A 19295-nucleotide genomic window follows, 5' to 3' on the forward strand; every position below is an offset into this window, starting at 1 on the left:
CCGATATTGACTGATATTTGGGTTACCTCCAAATAAATGAGGGATTAGGTTAACTGGCGCACAGCAGCGCACTTACGACACATTAATAGACGGGATCATGTCTGAATGTTTGCAGTCTGTGGGTTACTGTCAAACAGCATCGATGGGAAGTACAAACAAGGACATTTAGTGTGGATTTGCACTTTTTTTAGGCACTATGTGCACAGAATAACGTATAATTGGTGCATGGACTGTCTGCAGAGACTGAGAGTCTAACCTTTTTGATGTCTGACCTGATGATTGTGGGAAGGTTGGGTCAATTTAAAAGAAAAATTCTTCCTTTAGAAATTTTCATGCTGTAATACTTTAATACCTGTAATACCTGTACGGCACCCCTGGAGCTATATTGTGATTATTATTTGTGATATTGGTGTATTTGCATTTGAACATTTTACAGAGAATGGTAAACAACTTGTTGCACTGGGGGAGAGAGGTGGAGGTGCAGAGGGTTATAGGAATATTGTTATAGCAGCAACAGCCGAATATGGAAACAAAACACATCTTGTGGTTAATGCAGTACTGTATATTTAATGGCCACTGATCTCTGTGTCAGTGCAAAGCGAGTTATGGGCAACAGGGGTAAAGAAACAGGGCCTTTAAATTACATATGTTAACAGGTTACATCTTTTAGGCATATATACGGTATTTAACATATTTTTTGTATAGTCTTAAGTAGCATTTTTCTTCAGCCAATTCCACGTGAGAGAAACAAGCAAAAATAATGTTTATCTGGGATTTTGCTGAGGTATAAGATAACAAAAGGGCAATCAGCTTCTTTTGCAAATTTTGTTACTATTATTAAAATATCAACAACAAAAGGCAGCTTTAGAGAGAAATCTTTGCTCTTTGATTTTGAGGGACAGACATCAATTACTTTTGAAGTTTTCAGGCTTCATTGCAACCCTTGGAAATATATCAGGCAAGTGTCACATCCCCAGGAATAACAAATATACACCAATAACAATTAGTCCCAGAAATTCAAAGTAGTTAAGATTTATTTTTTTTAGGTACTGAAATGTTTTAGGGTGGCATTTTTCTTTGCCAACAACATAGAGTCAAATCAAATATTGGCAAGGAGACTGGACACAAGTCCACATAGGCACAAGCAAACATAAAAATACACATTCACTAATTAACAGCCGTCATAATCCCTGTACATAAGCCCATTTTCTGACACACCTGTTATCCAGGAGCCTTGTGTTTGTCTAACACTTCTATCAGATAGGTGTTAAGGACTTAATGTTTAAATAACTCTAATTACTCATCTAAGCGACAACAATGAGCTTATTGCCAAGACGTGTGCTACCTCCTCCTTCAGCTCCTCCAGCACCGCCAAGCCCGGCGCCAGATAGGGGAGGAAGATAGGAGGTGAACCCAACAGACGCAGCTTGCCTTAGTGCTAGCGTATCTAACAAGAAACAGTACAAGCCCTCACTGGGGAAGAAAAGAGCCGGCATCAGATTCGGCTATCACACAATTTGATTTAATTAACAAGTTACATCAAGAGCCAAGGAGAAGAAGAAGAGAAAGGGGAAGGAGGCGGAGAAAAAAAAACTTGTCGTCGGCTTGACTAGGCTGACGAATGACCTAATTGGTTACATTATCAACTCATTATCAAAGGCTAATTAGGGAGCTACAGAACAGCGGCAATTATGAAAAAAAAAATGCAAACGACTCAGTAACCCCCTGCTACTACCTCTACATACATCCCCCAACCTCCACCTCCGCCAAAACACCCCCCTACCACCAATTCCTCCTCCCCCTCAATTTAGCCCAACACTAAAGTGTTTCATTTTGACAAAAGGTTTCTTTTCTTTTTTTAAAGGCTTGAAGGGCCTCTATTGTTAGCTTGGAGACAATGGGGCTTGAAGGGGTGGGGGTCTGATGGTGATAGAGGGGGGTGTATCATGCTGGGCATTTCATGAAGAGGTGAGGGTGTTATCTACAGTATGTGTGTGTGTGTGTGTGTGTGTGTGTGTGTGTGTGTGTGTGTGTGTGTGTGTGTGTGTGTGTGTGTGTGTGTATTTGAATGTGAGCATTTTATCAAGTCGATGGTGCGTTATTGAGTTCTGTGGGCAAGTTTGGAAGTTAGAAAGAGTTGGATGAAGGTGGGGGTTGCCCTCAATAACCTCTCCACCATCAACTCAATCAGCTGACCAGCAGGTTAAAGCAACAACACAACCTAATTAGAGTGAAGGACAGAGCAAGGGGTGAAATGTCAACGTCCTATTTCTCTTTGTCGCTCTTTTCAGGTGATGAGTTGCTGCTCTCTTGGTCGCTGAGGCAAGAAAGTGCTCGTTGTGAGTGAGAATTAACTTTGTTGCAGATCTAGGATGAGAAGTATTTGCAATTATCTGTTGTGTTTGGTGAGTCAGATATATATGGATTGCCATAATGATCACTGCAAAAGGGTTCACAAATGCTTTCTGTCTCTTAAATTTGTTTGTATAAAATGTATAAGAGTAAATAGAAAAATATATTTTTGCGTGTGAGAAGAGCTTGGAAAGATGTCCCCTGTTCGGTATTAACACTTACATGTGGTTTGATTTAAAACAGGAAATAAAATAAAAACATCAGCTGGCTGTCATGTGTAGTATTAGAGCCACAGGAGGGGGACACATAGTTGTCAAACTGAACTGAAATGGACGAGTGACTTGGCTCTATAATTGGAGGTTTTGTAGTTTTGGTCATGCAATGTGAAGAACCACTGGACAGTGATGCACCAGTTGTGGATAACATCACACCAACTTCACACAATCAGGCTTTAAGATCAAGTAATGTAGTGATCCAAATCCCTGTGAGACAGCCTTTAGTTTACTGTGCCTAAAACGGTTGCTTATGATTAGTAGGGCAATTTTCCGATTGTGCAACAAACAAAAAGTTCTTAAAAACATAATGTTATCTGTAAAAAAAATAGTAATTCTAATTAATTAATTTGTTACTTTTCACTTTCATGGTCAATAACTTAACACAAAATATGAAGGACAATCATTTCACAATTGTTCCTGAAATGTCATTCTTTCCTTTTAATATTTCGGAATTATTTTTCAAAAGAGAACAAACTAAATTTTTGGGAAGAGTTCATTATTAACATAAAGCCAAGGATTTTGACAAGCTAGTGTACAGACAGAACATGCATATACATGTTTATCTCTATGGGAATAATCACTGTAACTGCAAATTAGTTTTGGACCAGACTGTTTTGTTGACAGCTCAGTTTGTCCTGATGTAGCTGAGACAAAATCAGTTCACACCCAACGCTATGGATTATTTGCAGATATGATTCCACCTCCATCTCTCTGCTCACCCTCTGTTTCCTTCTGTTCCTCCTCACTCATCTCGACACCTCCAAAGTGACAGAGCAAGGCCCTGCTTCTTTTCCCTTTTCTCGTTTGTCATATAGCTTTCCATCCACACCACTACCCCCCTCCTCGCCTCTCTGCACCCCTCCTTCCTTTGCACTCTTTCAAGGTCCACAGGCTCGACTCCACCTTTTCAATTCGGCTTCCCAGCAGCACTACTTAGTGGGGAGGTAATTGGAACCAGTGCTATCAGTGTGATTGAGGGAGCAAGAGTGTGTGTGTGTGTGTGTGTGTGTGTGTGTGTGTGTGTGTGTGTGTGTGTGTGTGTGTGTGTGTGTGTGTGTGTATAGTGTATATGGGTGTTGGTGAAGCATGGAGCAAAGGGGGCCTCATGAAAAAGAGGGTCAAACACATAGAAGAGCATTTCAGCGTGGAGTGGAAGAAAGAGCGAGTTAGAGGGAAGATGAGAGGAGAGGAAAAGGCCGAGCCGAGGCCATGGAGGTTGTGAAAAGATAGGGGCCCATACTGAGATCACACCTGCTCTCTGACATGCCACACGAAAGCAACACACACACATACACACACACACGCCACGCACTCATCACACACACACACACACACACACACACACACACACACACACACACACACACACACACACACACACAGTTACAAGTCATGTGAAAATAAAGGTAAGTACAACAGCCACTGAACAATTAAAGTAGGTTGTATAGTATTACAGAAGCTGGAGTACACTTCTATAAAAACTGTATGTTACACCCTTCTCTTTCTTTAAACATTTCCTGTGTGTATCTTTACTGTCAAGCTCTCCAATAAAGTCAAAAATACCAAAAGAAACCTCTTTAATAGTAGAACACAGTTTTTGATTAAGTATCACCTGATCCTCATGGGTTCTGGTACTGAGGTGCTGGCTACATTTGCAAGCATATTCTTCAAATTTTGTGATTAAAAACCATTAAAAGTGTCCCAGCCTATCAGATGAGTTTCCATATTTCCCCTACCTTACCTGCCTGAGCGTTGAAGATGTTTGTATACTTTGTGATTCATTTCTTCATTTCAGGGCTTCAAGGTAAATTTAAGACTTTTTAAGACCTTTCTAACACTACATAGAATGCAATTTAATACATTTCATGATCATACCGGCCAAATGAAAACCAGTAGAGACAATATGGCCAATCATGAGTTTTCATTATATGTTTTTTTATATTATATTATTTTTTGTACTTCCCAGCAGTATATAGTATAACAATAACTCCTAATATTATAATGAATTAAATTAATGCAACCTGGACCCGGATAAGCAGTATAAAATGGATGGATGGATGATGGTTTTTGCTAAAGTTTTGGCCATGAGAGATTTTCCTTTCATTATATTCGCTGTTCAATTGAATTAAATTATTCATTTTTCAAGATAACAAAAATCCTGGACAGACTGTCTTCAAAAGACCCCAACGTGGATTTCACTCTAACGCCAGTAACCTTTTTGTCAAAGTCTGTGTCACACTTTTTCAAGAGAGAAATTTACTTTCCACTCACCATGAATAAATCTCTGGCTTCTAAATCTATGGCGAGGAGGAAGGCCTTCTCTAAGCGCTGGTGTCTGCGGAGAAAGAGGAGAAAGTTGAAGAGAAAACACGACAACATCCTGACTATAAAAAAAACTAAACAATCATCATTCTAAAAATACATGCTTTGAATTAAAATGTATTGAGGGAAAAGTCAGTAGTAGGCCCACATATTTCCTCCTTCCTTCGGTCTGCACACAAACACACACCTCGACCCACACACACCTCTGCGCACAAAACTGGCAATAATTGAACTGAGAGTACGAGCTAGTCCTCGTCCTATTATCCAGAATAAAAGCTGGGAGAGAGAGAGAGAGAGAAAGAGAGAGAGCTGTATCTCCCAGTACAAAACACCTCAACTTTTCCTGTCTAGAGCCAACATGAAACAAACAAACACAAGCAGAGAGAGGAGGTGTGGGGGGCTTCCTTCATTTGATGTTGATGGAGAGAAAAAGAATGCAGGTGGGTGATAAGAGAGGAGAGGAGGAGGGATGCCAAACAACGCTCCAGCTCTGCTACAGGGGAAGAAGAAAGAAAGAGAGATGGAAACGGGAGGTAATTGCAGGATGGAGAGCAGTAAGCAGCAGTGTGTGGGAACAACAGGGTCTATTTCAGTCAAACAGGCATTTCAAAAGGCTCTCATGGCAGAAGGGAAAATGAAACAACAGTCTAAACAGGTGCATGCAAGGTGCTTTGCCTTATGAATGACTCAAAGCTGCATCAGTGTGCAGGATGAAATTCAAAAGCTATTTCTTTTTTAGAATTTTTTAAATAGCAATAGTGAGCGGCAAATACCCAGTATAAAATTGTATCTGTGATGGGTGTCATCTCCACAAAGACCTTTTTTGGACGGTATTTCTTATTCTGATTCTGCACCCAATAAAATGTTCTGGTAATGCCTTAAAAATAGTCTGTTCATTTGAGTATGTAGAGTTTTCATGACAAGAGGCAGCCGTTATTGATCGGATAATTACTGATCAGTAGCCTGATGGAGGAACAGACTGTTTATGTATGTATTTAAATCTAATATATTTAGCTCTAATATAGACCTTGCCCTTTGACCCGGCCTGAAGATGCAAAACAAATGTCTCCTTCAGAAGATCAAATTGGGACCACAGCAACAGCACAGGGTAGATGGCGTTACCTGAGAAGGTGGTGAAAAAAGCGGCGGGCACACTTGCTGATTGGCTCCCTGTACTCCAGTATCACCACATCAGAGAGAGGAGCAGGTGGGGCATAAAACACACCCAGAGCTGCTTCTAGTTGGGCTACAGACAGAACAGAAAAATAAATAAATAACAATAACATGCATGCAGGGTTTTAGTAGATGTGTGTCAGGCAGTGAAAGACAGAAATCTCAAAAGATTAGTAACTTTTTCAAAAACATTTTCAAAGACACAAAGTGAGACCCACCCTCTCTCTCTGCGTTCAGCTCCAGCCTAAGCAGGTGGTTGGTGACTGAGCTCAGGCCTCGGTAGCACTCATCCCCCATAATGCTCCAGTCCATGGCCTCCAGGATGCCCAGCGCCTCTCTGACCTGGCCACATCGCAGCCGCTGGTGCAGCAGCTCCCCAGGACCCATCTGGCCTCTAGTCAGAGCTCCTGTCACATGGAGGCAGTTTGGTTTTAGTTTATTATTATATGAAATAAAGCAAAAGCAAAGAATGGATCAAAAAGATCGAAATGGAACAGGATTTCATCCATCTCTGTGACAGTTAGAAAGCTATGCTTTGCTAAAATGATATAACATTTATATATGAAGCCCTCCCTGCTGGTCCTATCACCTGATGTATGTGTATACAAATAAGTCAATCCATCCACATGTCAAACCATGTGGCCATCAAAAAAAAAGTTAGTTCATTTTGTTATTCATTTATTTTCTATATTTAATTTGATTTGATCGTATTTAATTTAATTGTATAATGTTGAATCATTTTTTTTATATTTAGTGACTACGCTGCACTGATGTTAAATTATATTCCTATTTACTAATATGTGAGTTTAAATGTGCAGAAACACTGCTGAAACAACAATTTAAATTTCCCTCACTTCTGTAAAAAAAAAGCAGATTTTCCAAAGTCTTGAACACAGAAGGGCACAATAGTCCTTGCTGTGTGTGATCATGCAGAATATTCCTGAAGCACTTAGTTAAACTGAGTAAATGTCCAATGGATCGGACTAAACTCTGAAGCAGCACTAGATTGGTAAAACTGACATTGACTTGTCAATCAATACATCTGTTTAATCCCTGGTGTGTGTGTTTATCTCCTCATCACCATGTATTTAATTACATCTGAAAAACATTGAGCATACAGTATGTATGAGAGAAATGCCACAACTGATTATGCCTTTTGACCAGAGGTGATTGATTATGCTTTTGTTTGTGTGTGTGTGTGTGTGTGTGTGTGTGTGTGTGTGTGTGTGTGTGTGTGTGTGTACATTAGGATGCTAAATAATGGAAGGACAAGGTTTTGTACACTTTCCTGGCAGTAGAGGTGTCTCGTTCTGTGTATAAAAGGGCAAAGGTGTATGTGCGTTTGTGGCTTTATCGAGCACACTACGGTAAGTGAAGGTGTTGAATGACAAGGGTGATTATGGTCCATTGTGACTTGATAACGATGGTGCAACTTGGATGTGCCATGGACGAGCAGAGACAAACCACCAAACACAAATGACTACTGTACTTTTCTGTAAATTCAAACTTGATATGACATTTTTCACAAGCTACATGTAATAATCTATCTTAAACATTCACTAAACAATATTTGGACATAGCTGGTGGCACGGTTCTGAGTGAAGGTGATCACTGACAGCAGTACTGTCAATGGGCCAGGCTGCAGGCAGACAAAGTCACCACTGACTCTTGTTCAATTAATTGAAAAAGTTGTTTGCGTGCATGACTGTGTGTGTGTGAGAGAGAGAGAGAGAGAGAGTGTGTGTGTGTGTGTGGGAGGGGTGGTGTTCGAGCAATTAAAATGACAAGCTGGCAATTAGCAAGCCCCCAAATCCCCTTAAGAGTGGGCTAATGTGGCTAATACATCAGCTGAGCGTAGTGTAGTTTGTCTGTGTATACGTTTGTGTGTGTGTGTGTGTGTGTGTGTGTGTGTGTGTGTGTGTTTGCGTGTAGAGGTCCTTGAGTTGGGCGTTAACGTCTGCTCTAAGCTAACTCTAAGCAGAGACAATGGATCATTGTGGTGGCAAGGACAAGTCACTTCTCTTCCACACCTGTCTACACTAACTTATTTGACCAGCTCAGTTCAGCATCACAGTAGACACACAACAACAAGACCAGCAGCAGCACGAACAAACAGCAGTACTCATACTCTGCTCCGTCAACATGACTTTAGGGACAAAACTACTTACAAAGAGTTCAACTCAAAGCATAATAATGACAGCAGAGCATTAAAGTCTTCTTAAATAAGAATTAGCCATTAAAACTGTTATATTGTGGACATGTATTCAGTTAATCACAGTTTGTTTTAATGTTGTGCAGTCAGTATTTAAATTAAGTATCTAAAAAATGTGTGATGAGACTAGTTGGTAATTCCAAATGCTCGATATAAGCTGCCACACCAGAGATTAAACGCTAGTTGGCTTAAACTCAAATTGTTGCCTTAGATAGACTTAATAAAAGTGCTTAACTAATCAAATTATCAAGCACCAGCTTGTGCAGTGGAGGGGAGAGCACACCTTTATGTTACCTTGTAACATAAGTAATTTTTTTTCTGCTTTAGTATGTAACCAAAATAAACATCAAATAAAGATATATCAGCTTGGGCTCTCACTCTCTTTTTTTCACTAGTTGTATACCCAGTTATGTAATTCTACATTAAACATCAACAATATTTCGCTTCCCTACAAAAATGACAAATTTCCTTGCATGTCGTGCAGCACATTCCCTGGTCTGCCCTTCCACAGCCTGTACCGGTGCAGGCCCAGCTGCGGCCAACGTGTGCCCAGATGAGATAACTCTGTACAGGCGTGGGGGTGGGGGTGGGGGGGCACCAGGGAGGGCTGCCTCCTATGGAAAAAAGAGAACTTGGAGCTTGGCCAAGTCTTTCTTCCTTGCCGTCTCCCGACTCACTCCTTCTGTCATGTAGCGGGCCTTATGAAACAAGTCAATACAGAGAAGGAGCACAAGCAAACAAACAAACGAGTTGGAGTGTGTGTGTTGCATAGAAGCACAGAAATAGAAGAATACACACACGTGTGTTGGGGAAGAATTATCATGGAGGGAAGACGTGCAGTGACTTTCTTCATCAAAACCTTGGCAGACGATCAGAGGAGGGGAAGCTATTGTTGGAAGACACCCTCCCCTTTCCATCTCAGTTGGATACACACACACACACACACACACACACACACACACACACACACACACACACACACACACACACACACACACACACACACACACACACACACACACACACACACACACACACAGCTACCTTCCTCCTTCCACCCCCACACTCCTGCTTTCAAACTTCAGCAGAGAGCTGCGTGCCACTGTCACATCTTCTTTCCAAAGTCACAATTAAAGACGCTGAATGTGTGTATGTGTGAGTGAGTTTGTGTATGCATGTGTTGGAGGGTAAGGTGGCTGCTTCGGAAAAATTTGATTGGCAAACTTTATCTGGGGGCCCCGAGGGACTGTGCAGCCACTGTAAACGATTTATCGGAAAAATGCATCCCAGAATGCACCTGGGGGGCTCTTGCCCTGGGGCGATTATTGAATGACCTCTGAGAGCGTGACTCCTGCTAACCTTCCCGCCCGTCAACAAATTAACTTCCCTCAGCAGTGAAGAGGACGACCCCGTTCAGCAGCCATATTTACACAGCGGGGTTCAGACACAGTGTCAGATCCAGAACAGAGGAAGAGCCTCTGAAGGGAGGAGGGCACCTTCATCAAGAAGAGAGGAATATGATGGTGTGGAAGGGTTTGTACATTATTTCCTATTTAGAAATCATTGCATGTAAAGTAAAATGTAAATTAATTTTAGGGTAGTTACTCTAGGCAGCATTTAAGATCAAGACAGCATCATCAATGGCTAGTTTATGCAGTTTCTTTTACAGAGATTCAAACATTTCACACACAAAGCTCTTCATCAGCTTATGGTGGTGTAGAGACTTATGTGTAAAATAGAAATTTAGTTTGAAGAACTGCAATTGTTTGCTCAACATTCTGAGATACTTTGTATCTTATTTCACCCACCTAGTCTGAATCGCAATGCTGCTAGTGGTCCCCCATGAAAGGCCAACATCAGTACATCTCCTTCCAGGCCTGTTGCCCACTGAAGTCCCTCCAGTCCTCCACAGCAGCGCAGGTGCTGAGCTAGTCTTAGCGTGGCAGCTGAAGCTACCTCCTCTGCAACCAGTGCCACGCTTACAGGTGCCAAGCCTACATCAAAGCACATCAGCTCCCCCTGCTCTCCCCCAACCACGACCAGAGCCCCAGCAGGGTGCCATGCGAGGAGGGTGGGTGGCACAGGGCAGGAGGCCAGTAAAGAGACCCCCCGTCGCTGGTCATAGAGAACCAAGGAGGAGTCACTTAAACCCAAGAGCATTGTGGTCTCAGAAGGGTGACGTGAGCAGGAGACAGGATGGGAGGGTAGCGGGATGCGGGTGACAGACAGGCGGTGCAGGCGTCCTCGTGTGCATTCGTACACACAGATGTCGGCCCAGGACCCCTCTCTGAATCCTTGGGGTCCTGCAGGTAGCTCTACTGTTAGCAGCTGGTAGGGCTGGAACATGCTGAATCGGCAGTCCAGAGGATTACCTTCTGTCTGGAGAGAGCCAAGGACCTTTCAGAAGGAGTAAATGTAGAGAGAATGATTTAAGAGAGTCTTCAGAATAAACTTTAAATGCACACTTGAAAATCCTCCCTATATAACTGATCTGATCCAACAATGAAGAATAACATATCCTGTGCAAACTCTTTTCTCTTCTCGGAAGGACAAGAACTGTTTGTTACGACAAATTCACACCAAACATGTTTCAGGCAATTCATTCAAACTCTGAGGCATTTACTCATTTAGTGTTAAGTTTTAAAAACATCCACTTTCTGAGCTTAACATTTCAAACTGACTGTGCCACTTAATGGAGGCTGAAGAGAGAGGCTGTACAAGTTGTTAATATAAAACTTTTTGGATTCTACATCTACTTTGGATTAGCAACTATGAGGCACTTTTTGGCCATGCTATCCGTGGTCCCCAGAGGATGAATCGTTGATTCCCTAACTTTTCCTCTAATGCCACTATAAGGGTGACATCTGTGGTTTTGAGTAAACTATATGGAGAAATATTGAATTGCAATGAAATTTGGTTCACACATTCATGTCTCCTTAGGAAGAACTGTAATAACATTGCTGATCCCATGACTTTTCCTCTAGCGCCATCATCTAATCAAAATTAAAATGTATCCAATACTTTGGAATTTACCTGCTTCACATCAGCATGTTAGCATCATCATTATGTGCATGTTTGTATGCTTAAAGCTGAGCTTAAAGCACTGTCTAAATAAAACCCTTCAGAGGCTGCTAAGACTCTTGATTTGATGGCTGACATCAGTATTCTGATACTTTCAGTATTTTAAGCCATTAGACATAATAAACTGATGGGACAAAACAAGTTCTTTTTACAACCGGTGAGCACAACATAGACCTATAGCATTGTTAAATTATACAGCATGCATCTGTGTTGAGAAACATTAAGGTACTGTATACTTTCAACTATGAAACAGTTGGGAAAAAAATTCCTGCAATTCCACCCACTTCACTACAAGTTTACCAAGCTGAGATGAAGTCCGACATGGACAGAATTGGATTTGTTCTATATGTTCTGTTTTATTTCTGTTTGTGGTCCAGGAGTGAGCAAATTTCCTTCTGATACTGGAGTGGTTAGAGGGAGGATTCAGACAGTACCCCCTCAGTAGTTAAGTGTCACTAAGGGACCGTTCGGTATTTATGGAATGGACCACCGGAGGAAAATAGGGGAGGGTCATGTCTCTTTATTCTTTGTTGAGGGGGGGGGTCACCCAACTTTTGTATTCATGAAAACACCAAAATTTCAAAGTGGCTTGTTTGGTGCATATTTTTTCCATTTTCCTTTGCTGATTTAAAAATCAATGAGACCATAATTTTAAAAATCAACATCATTCTGTATTGCAGAAGACTTAAAACTAGCGATTGAGACCATAAACTCATTATGAAAATGTTTATTGAGGTAATAAATCAAGTGAGAAGTAGGTCACTTTCTCATAGACTTCTACAGAAACCGACCTCCTTCTGCAACCGCATGTGTTGCCCCCTGCTGGAAAATTTCACTTTATGAAGTTTTTTAACATTAATATGCGTTCCCCCAGCCTGCCTATGGTCCCCCAGTGGCTAGAAATAGCGATAGGTGTAGACCAAGCCCTGGGTATCCTGCTCTGCCTTTGAGAAAATGAAAGCTCAGATGGGCCGATCTGGACTCTTGATTACCTCCCCTTTCTCCCCTCCCTCTGCTTTTCCCGCCCAGAGAATTTGGCGCACCCATGAGAGAGAGAGAGACATCATGGCTTTCAAACGAGCAAAGTGGCAGTTGGTCAAGGCCACACCCCCACTCTCCACCTTGCCCCCTCTCTCCTCCTCAATAGCTACAGACACAGAAATGGCACATCCTAAGGAAAGCTCATTGTGGGACTGGCTCTAGTGGCTGTAATTCTGCACGAAGGCTGAATTTCGGGAAAGAGACTTCCGATACAGTATTAGGGGACCACTAAGGCCTATATAAAAGCATCCAAAGAGCACCATGTCATGGGACCTTTAAGGCACTTCCACATTTGCAGCACTTCGCCGAACCGGATGCTTTGTCCATTAAAAGGTGCTGTAGGTAGGATTGGGAAGACCCAGGACTTAGCCAAAACATTTGAACATTAACAACTTCTCAGTTGAACAGTGAACAGGGAGCTGTGGATTTTTGCAAATCGCACTACAGGCTGTAAGTGGTGCCAGAGGAGCCGGATTGTTTTTTAAATTACCTGCTTCATGTAGTTCTACTGGAACATAGGGTAAAAAATAACAAATATGACAGAAAGTTTTATAAGGCTTACCTACTGCACCTATAATATTAACAGTCTATGGTACAGATTCACAAAATGGATCAAAACGAACTGAGGACAAAAATACGGACCACTAGCTTGAAGCACAAAAACCTATTACGCTATCAGCCGAATGGCTTAGTGCAGGCGCTAATGGAACCAAAGGTGTATCTTGTAAATTACCCCACTAATAATGCCCAGAATATTACCAAACTTCTACAGTAGTACAAATAGGTCCTGTACTCTGTTCCTGTTTTTGAGTACACCTGGAGTTTATTTAAATAACACTTGCCTGAAGGTTTCTACTCTCTGCTGCTACCGCTACCGGTGGACTTCAGTGAAGTTAGAAAGCTATTCACAGATTCGAACTTCCGGGATCAATTACTCTATAGCGAAATGTTATTAAATCACAAACGACACATATTTCCTGCCGTAGTAAGGTTAACAAAGAGCTACAAACTCATTTTCATCAAAACGAGCCGTCCTCCAACGTGGAGAAATAACATTGGTCTCTACGAGCACCAGGCGGTGAGACGGCAGTAAGACGAGTGCTTAGGGACCGTCTACAAACTGCAACACAGACACAACAATATTTATTCATTTAATGATTAAATAAGGTAGGGTCTTCAAACTTATTTTTTAAAAGTAAGCACTGTAATACAACGAGCAGGAGACAAGTTATAATGGAGTTAAGTTTGGAGACACTACCTTATTTACTCATTAAATTAAATATTTTTGTCTCTTTTCGGTGGTGTACAGAAGGCATCAATAAATTGTTGGGGAGGGTCATGACTCTTTTCCCAATCATTTTGGAGGGTCAAAGAAAAATGAATTGCTGGCGAAGGGAGGGTCAAGTCTATTTTGACTAAAGATCCCAAAACTCCTCCGGGAGCCCCTTAAATAAAAAACGAACAGTCCTTAAACATCGTATAAGCAACACAAACGGAAGTTCATTTCCTAATTTTGTTGTTTTAACACGTTCTTCTATTTCAGAATTGGAAGATGCTGACTTGTGCCAGTACTGCTGACAAACAAAGCTGTTTTTGAATAAAAAGAAGGATAAGGAAGAAGAGAGAGAACACGTGAGAGACGGCGAAATGAGTCATACCATGGCAGCAGCCCCAAACCCCCCCCGGAGATGGAAGAAATAGAGCCTTCCACTTTGCTCATAAACACCAGGCTGTCAATCAAGACAGCCAATGATAAGAGCTCCATTTTAACTCAAGGTCAATAACATCTTTTGCCCGAGCATGCCATGGCTTGGCACCCAGTGATAAACAACCTCCTCTGTTTACCTGCATGAGGAGCCAAGAGCTCAAAACTAGACATAGTGACTGACAAGAAACAAGCCTGTTTCAAAATAAACAGAATGATACATAAAGAAAGCTTGGAATTATTAGACCAATGGTCGAATACGGAATTCAGATTACCCGCTACTGGATCACAACCAGTTGGTGGGAATGGGCACAATGGCCCCGCTAAGCAAGTAAGCATTGACACTGATGGAGAAAGGCCGTGTCACGGGTGGTACTGTCGATAAAACACCCACAAGGAACCAGGAACAGTAGGTGGATGACAGGAGACATCAGCCTGTGCTAAACAGCAGCCCAACAGTTCCACAGTCACTAACAGAGCTTTGTAGGAGGGATTTCACCTAACCAAAGCCTCTATCAGGGCCCTGCATTGACCGTGGCAGCTTTGGCTAAATGAGCCCATTTCCTTTCGCCGTGTAGACAGAAAGAAGGATCGGCTGCCTGCCTGCCTTTCCTTTCCTTTTGCAAAGCTGCCCGGCCCAGTTTTTTTGGCAGGCATTGCCAAAAAAGGGACTTAGAGGGAGGAAGGGAGTTTATTGCCTGCCCGTGGTCTACAGCAGGAGAGAAGCAGATGACTGTCCTCCTGAAAGCTTTTTCTCTTCTCCATAATCCCCCAGAGCTACCTCCTGCTGCTCCCCAGGAGGTGGGTGCTGTGTGTGTGTGTGTGTGTGTGTATGTGTATGAGTGTGTGTTTATTTGAGGCAGCCGGCAAGAGGGGCTCAATTCATGTGTTTAGGGGTTGGGTATCCTTAGGAGGGTGCGGTTCTCTGGGTAGCTACATTTCTGCAGGGACAAAGTGACACATGCATTAAAAAAAACTTGCAAACAAACGCATAGCAGGCAAGGGTCCATCAAGTCCATCCCACAGAATGCTGTCACAGGAATCACAAGACCTACTTCCACTCCACAAACCCTGACCCCCCCCCCAACCACATCTCATCCTCTCAGCTTTTCATCCTGTGCCCGGCTTGCTAGTGCTCGCTGTGCCAGCATGCCACCGTGGCACCACTGGGGATGAGGAGCAGCTGATTCAGCTCTGCCTCCCCTGATAGGTGACCCTCCAAAGAAACGAGAAGAGGGAAAGTGTCAGCTACAGCTCAGAGGCGAAGAGCAAATACTGCATGGCCTCGATCAACCTGCAACAACCAATATTTCAGAGAGTTCAAGACCAACTTGTTTTTATATTTTCACAGATACTGCATACACAAAAAATATGTATGATGATGGAGAATAAACACACATTCAACCAATGTGTGATTTCTCAGACCCATGTCTACAACTGTAGTAGCCTGGTTGACACCAGACCCTTCTCAGTTGTAACTGAGAGTGGGTCTGGGCAAGCGTAATTCACAGCTCATTTCCAAAGGGGCGTCACCAACGGACGCCGATCAAACACCTCTGGGCGCAATTGGATAGTCCTTCAACCAATCAGACCAACGATCCAGTGACGTAGCAGCTACAGCGGCATCAACGGGTTGCCGCGCTTCGGTGGCCATCATGTTGAATGTAAACAAAAAGCTGCTTGCCGTCGCTGCACTATCGTCATCGTGTAAAGCCCGCCTCAATTGTTGTGATTGGTCCCTCGATTTGGAAAAATTGGAAATGGGCTTGAATGGGCCCTTGGCAGAGCAAATCTCAACCGGAAGTTCTTCAGGGTTTTACCAGGCTATAACTGTAGTTCAATTCACTGCTAAATCATGCCATGGTCTTGACCACAAATGATTATGTACTCCATTTTACAGTAAAAATGGTATAAAATTGATATTTGATATTTTTTCACACCAGCACTGCAATCGATAAAAAGGCATTTTCTTGCTGGAAAAGCTCTGTGCCGAAAGTAATGGGCCTCAAACGTTGATGCATTGATTTATCATTTCCTTGATGTTACTTGCATGTTTGAAGATACAGTTTATTATACAGTTACATTTTATAGCTAGACCGACATTTTATTAATCTATAAGAAACTCCTTAATCTTCTAATCATTATTTTATAAAGGCATTTCTCTGACCAGCACTAAATGTAGCGAGTTTATTAGTCCAGGTATAGCCTGTTTACACTGGCTTCCAGGACATTTTAGTATAAGTTCCTTTCAATATTTATACCAAATATTCAACACCTAAACTCAAAGTTAGATGATTTTTGCCCTGTGCTCAATTGGACCTGGACTGTACCTTGGACCTGCATGTCTAGTTGGAGTGCCTTTTCTTTTTTTTTTTTTTTTAAAAGATAATGTTTTTGGGCATTTTTAGGCCTTTAATGACAGGACAGCTGAAGAAATGAAAGAGGAGAGAGAGGGGGGAATGACATGCAGCAAAGGGCCACAGGTCGGAGTCGAACCCAGGCCCGCTGCGTTGAGGAGTAAACCTCTATATATGGGCATCTGCTCTACCAACTGAGCTATCCGGGTGCCCGGAGTGCCTTTTGAGTTGTTCATTAAAGTGCAATATTTAAAAAGGATGCAGTCTATAGATCTCAATAGTGCTACAGTAGAACACACAGAAAATGCAAAGCAAAAACTGCATCTCACACTCTTTTACAGTTACAACATTTATTACAGTCAGCACAGCAGCATTTTGACTGGGTCATTTTTAAGGCCACGCTGTGTCTCTTATTACATTCCATGTGGACTGAGCAAAGGCAAGCAAAAGTCCCTTGAAGGCCACACAGCTGATTAGGAGATTAGAGCATGGCACTCAAGACATTCAGGGTTGTGGGGTTTGAGTCTTTCAAAACAAACTCTTAAACTGCAAACACTCATGCTACCGTAAGCATAACAAATGAACATCTGACCAATGATGACATATAGATGTATCTGCAGCTGATTAATGTACAAACTCTGCCACCGACGTTAAACACTTGGAAGTCAAAACAACAGCAAGTCTTTAAAAGAAGTGTGGAGAAAGGACTTCTGAAATTCAGTATGCATGTGTCATTCTAATATATTCATAAAAGCACAGCTTTGTCTGCCTGTGAACTCTCCAGAGTATATTGTGGCACGTTAATGTTCTGTATTCCCTGGTTCTGAGAGCATAAAATAGAAAATGATGAATAAGGGCAAGAGAGGGAGTGAGCAAGTGAGTGAAAGGATGTGCAAAAGAAACAGAAAGAGAGGGATACAGACAGACAGAAATATGCACAAAAGATGATGAGAAAGAGGTAGAACCGAAGTAAGTAAAGAGAGAGAAAGAGGGTGGAGACATGGAGAGAAAGATGCAAAGAGAGCAGAGAGAGAGAGGGAGACAGAGAGAGAGGCCTCTAGTAAGTAGCTTTCTCCTGGTTATTGGTTTCAGTGACTGGTCAAAACTATTCTTCTCCATTCTTCTTGTCTCTCTCTCGCCTGCACCTTTTTTTCCCCTTCGTGGCATGAAAGATAAAGCGGACGGGCCCAACTGTGTGGCTGGCCCTTGTTCACAGCAGTGGCCTTTTGAAGCCAATTTTCCAGCTCACAGAGCAGAGAAAGACAGGGAGAGACGGGCAGAGAGAGAGAAAAAAGGGCGGGAAAAAGGGGGGGGGTGGGGGTGGGGGGGGGGGGGGGGGGGGGGGGGTGGTTTGTGGGTGGGGGGGGGGGGGGGGGTTGAGGTACTGATGTGAGAAAATGCACAGGCACAGTGGGATTACTAACCAAAATATTCCTCACACCTTAACTGTCATAATTGGTACCACTGAACATAATTGTAGCACAGAGGGAACATTATTCACTAGACCCAAAACTGTAGAAGCAGTGGGATTTTTACAAAGCAGTGAAGCTTGGGGGTAATTCTGCACTTTGGATTCCACACCCGACCCTTTCATGGTCCACATTAGGATTGCAGTGCATTGCTGAAAATGTGCTTTCTACTGTACATGCTTCATTTCTGCACATTTAGCCTGCAGCTTTTTATGTTTTAGAGGCAAATGTCGCTATATTAATTTAGCTTCTAATATATTCTTAATTTTAGTGTTCTAGCAATTGTGGAGTTATATATTCCTTCTATACAGTACAAATTACTTCAGTTAAGGTTGTCTTTCATGGACAATCTATTACGTTTTTCTTGTTTTGCAAGATGCAAAAGCCACACAGCAAAGTGCTAAAGTAACTAATAATTAAAAGACAGCAGAGAAACTGTTTGGTGACAGATAACAGGATAGTCATACGTTTAAAAAAAGAAAAAAAACAGACACACATATACAACCACAAAGACAATCAAATATGACTAAAAAGCAAGAAAACAAGAAAACATTCATTTGGTGTTTTCTTTTCATTAAGATTATTAAATTCCAGGAAATGGGGTGTGTGTGTGTGTGTGTGTGTGTGTGTGTGTTTTATGGGAGCATGAAGGAAGGATAATTAAAAATGTTAACTGGATGCATAAAAACAAACTATGTATGTGTTTTTCTCTCCTTTCCACCCTCCACCCCCCTGCATGCTGTGGCTCCACTTATCAGTGTGTGTGTGTGTGTGTGTGTGTGTGTGTGTGGGGGGGTGGGGTGGGGGGGGGCATACGAATTAAGACCACATAGGGAAGGAAATCAGACTTTTTTAAATGCTGAGAGACTGGCTAGAAAATTGGCTTAGTGCGGCAGATAGCGAACTGAACAAAAGGAACATATATATGAGCTTGAAGTGATTGAAGTAGCTGGCGTCTCCCGATGTGTGCCCGGCGTTTGATTCCCGCCACGGCTCTTACATAAACTGCTCACTTAATTTCACACTGCGCATCTGAAAAATGACAACAAACGCTTTCATTAGAGCACGATGCCGCAGCCCCACGAAGAGACTTTAATGTTCTTGAAGCGTGGAGGAAGGAAGGAGGAGGAGAACGAGAGGAGGATAGGGGGGTTGAAGGAGACAGAGAGAATAAACTAGGTGAAGGAGTGTGATAAATGTGAAGAGCGTTCCAAAAACAAGAAGCAGTAAAAGCAGCGAACATCGGCTTTGCTTATTGCAATATTCATGTGGCCCCCCTAGCTCCCATTCCTCCCTCATTCCCTCCTG

The 19295-nt window shown here is 42.3% G+C and overlaps 1 protein-coding gene across 5 annotated transcripts in view; it reads right to left on the reverse strand.

Moving 5' to 3' along the window:
* Positions 1–19295, reverse strand: part of LOC120547757 (WD repeat containing planar cell polarity effector) — an 81570-nt gene that overhangs the window by 15964 nt on the left and 46311 nt on the right. For all 5 annotated transcript variants that reach the window (XM_039783413.1, XM_039783414.1, XM_039783410.1 and 2 more), the window contains 4 exons: positions 10143–10731; positions 6341–6529; positions 6072–6195; positions 4899–4962 (listed from right to left, as the gene is read on the reverse strand). In XM_039783413.1, coding sequence (XP_039639347.1) covers positions 4899–4962; positions 6072–6195; positions 6341–6529; positions 10143–10731 — 966 coding nt within the window. The remainder of the gene's footprint in view (positions 1–4898; positions 4963–6071; positions 6196–6340; positions 6530–10142; positions 10732–19295) is intronic.

This window comes from Perca fluviatilis, chromosome 19 (assembly GCF_010015445.1).
Source record: "Perca fluviatilis chromosome 19, GENO_Pfluv_1.0, whole genome shotgun sequence".
Classification (NCBI taxonomy): domain Eukaryota; kingdom Metazoa; phylum Chordata; class Actinopteri; order Perciformes; family Percidae; genus Perca; species Perca fluviatilis.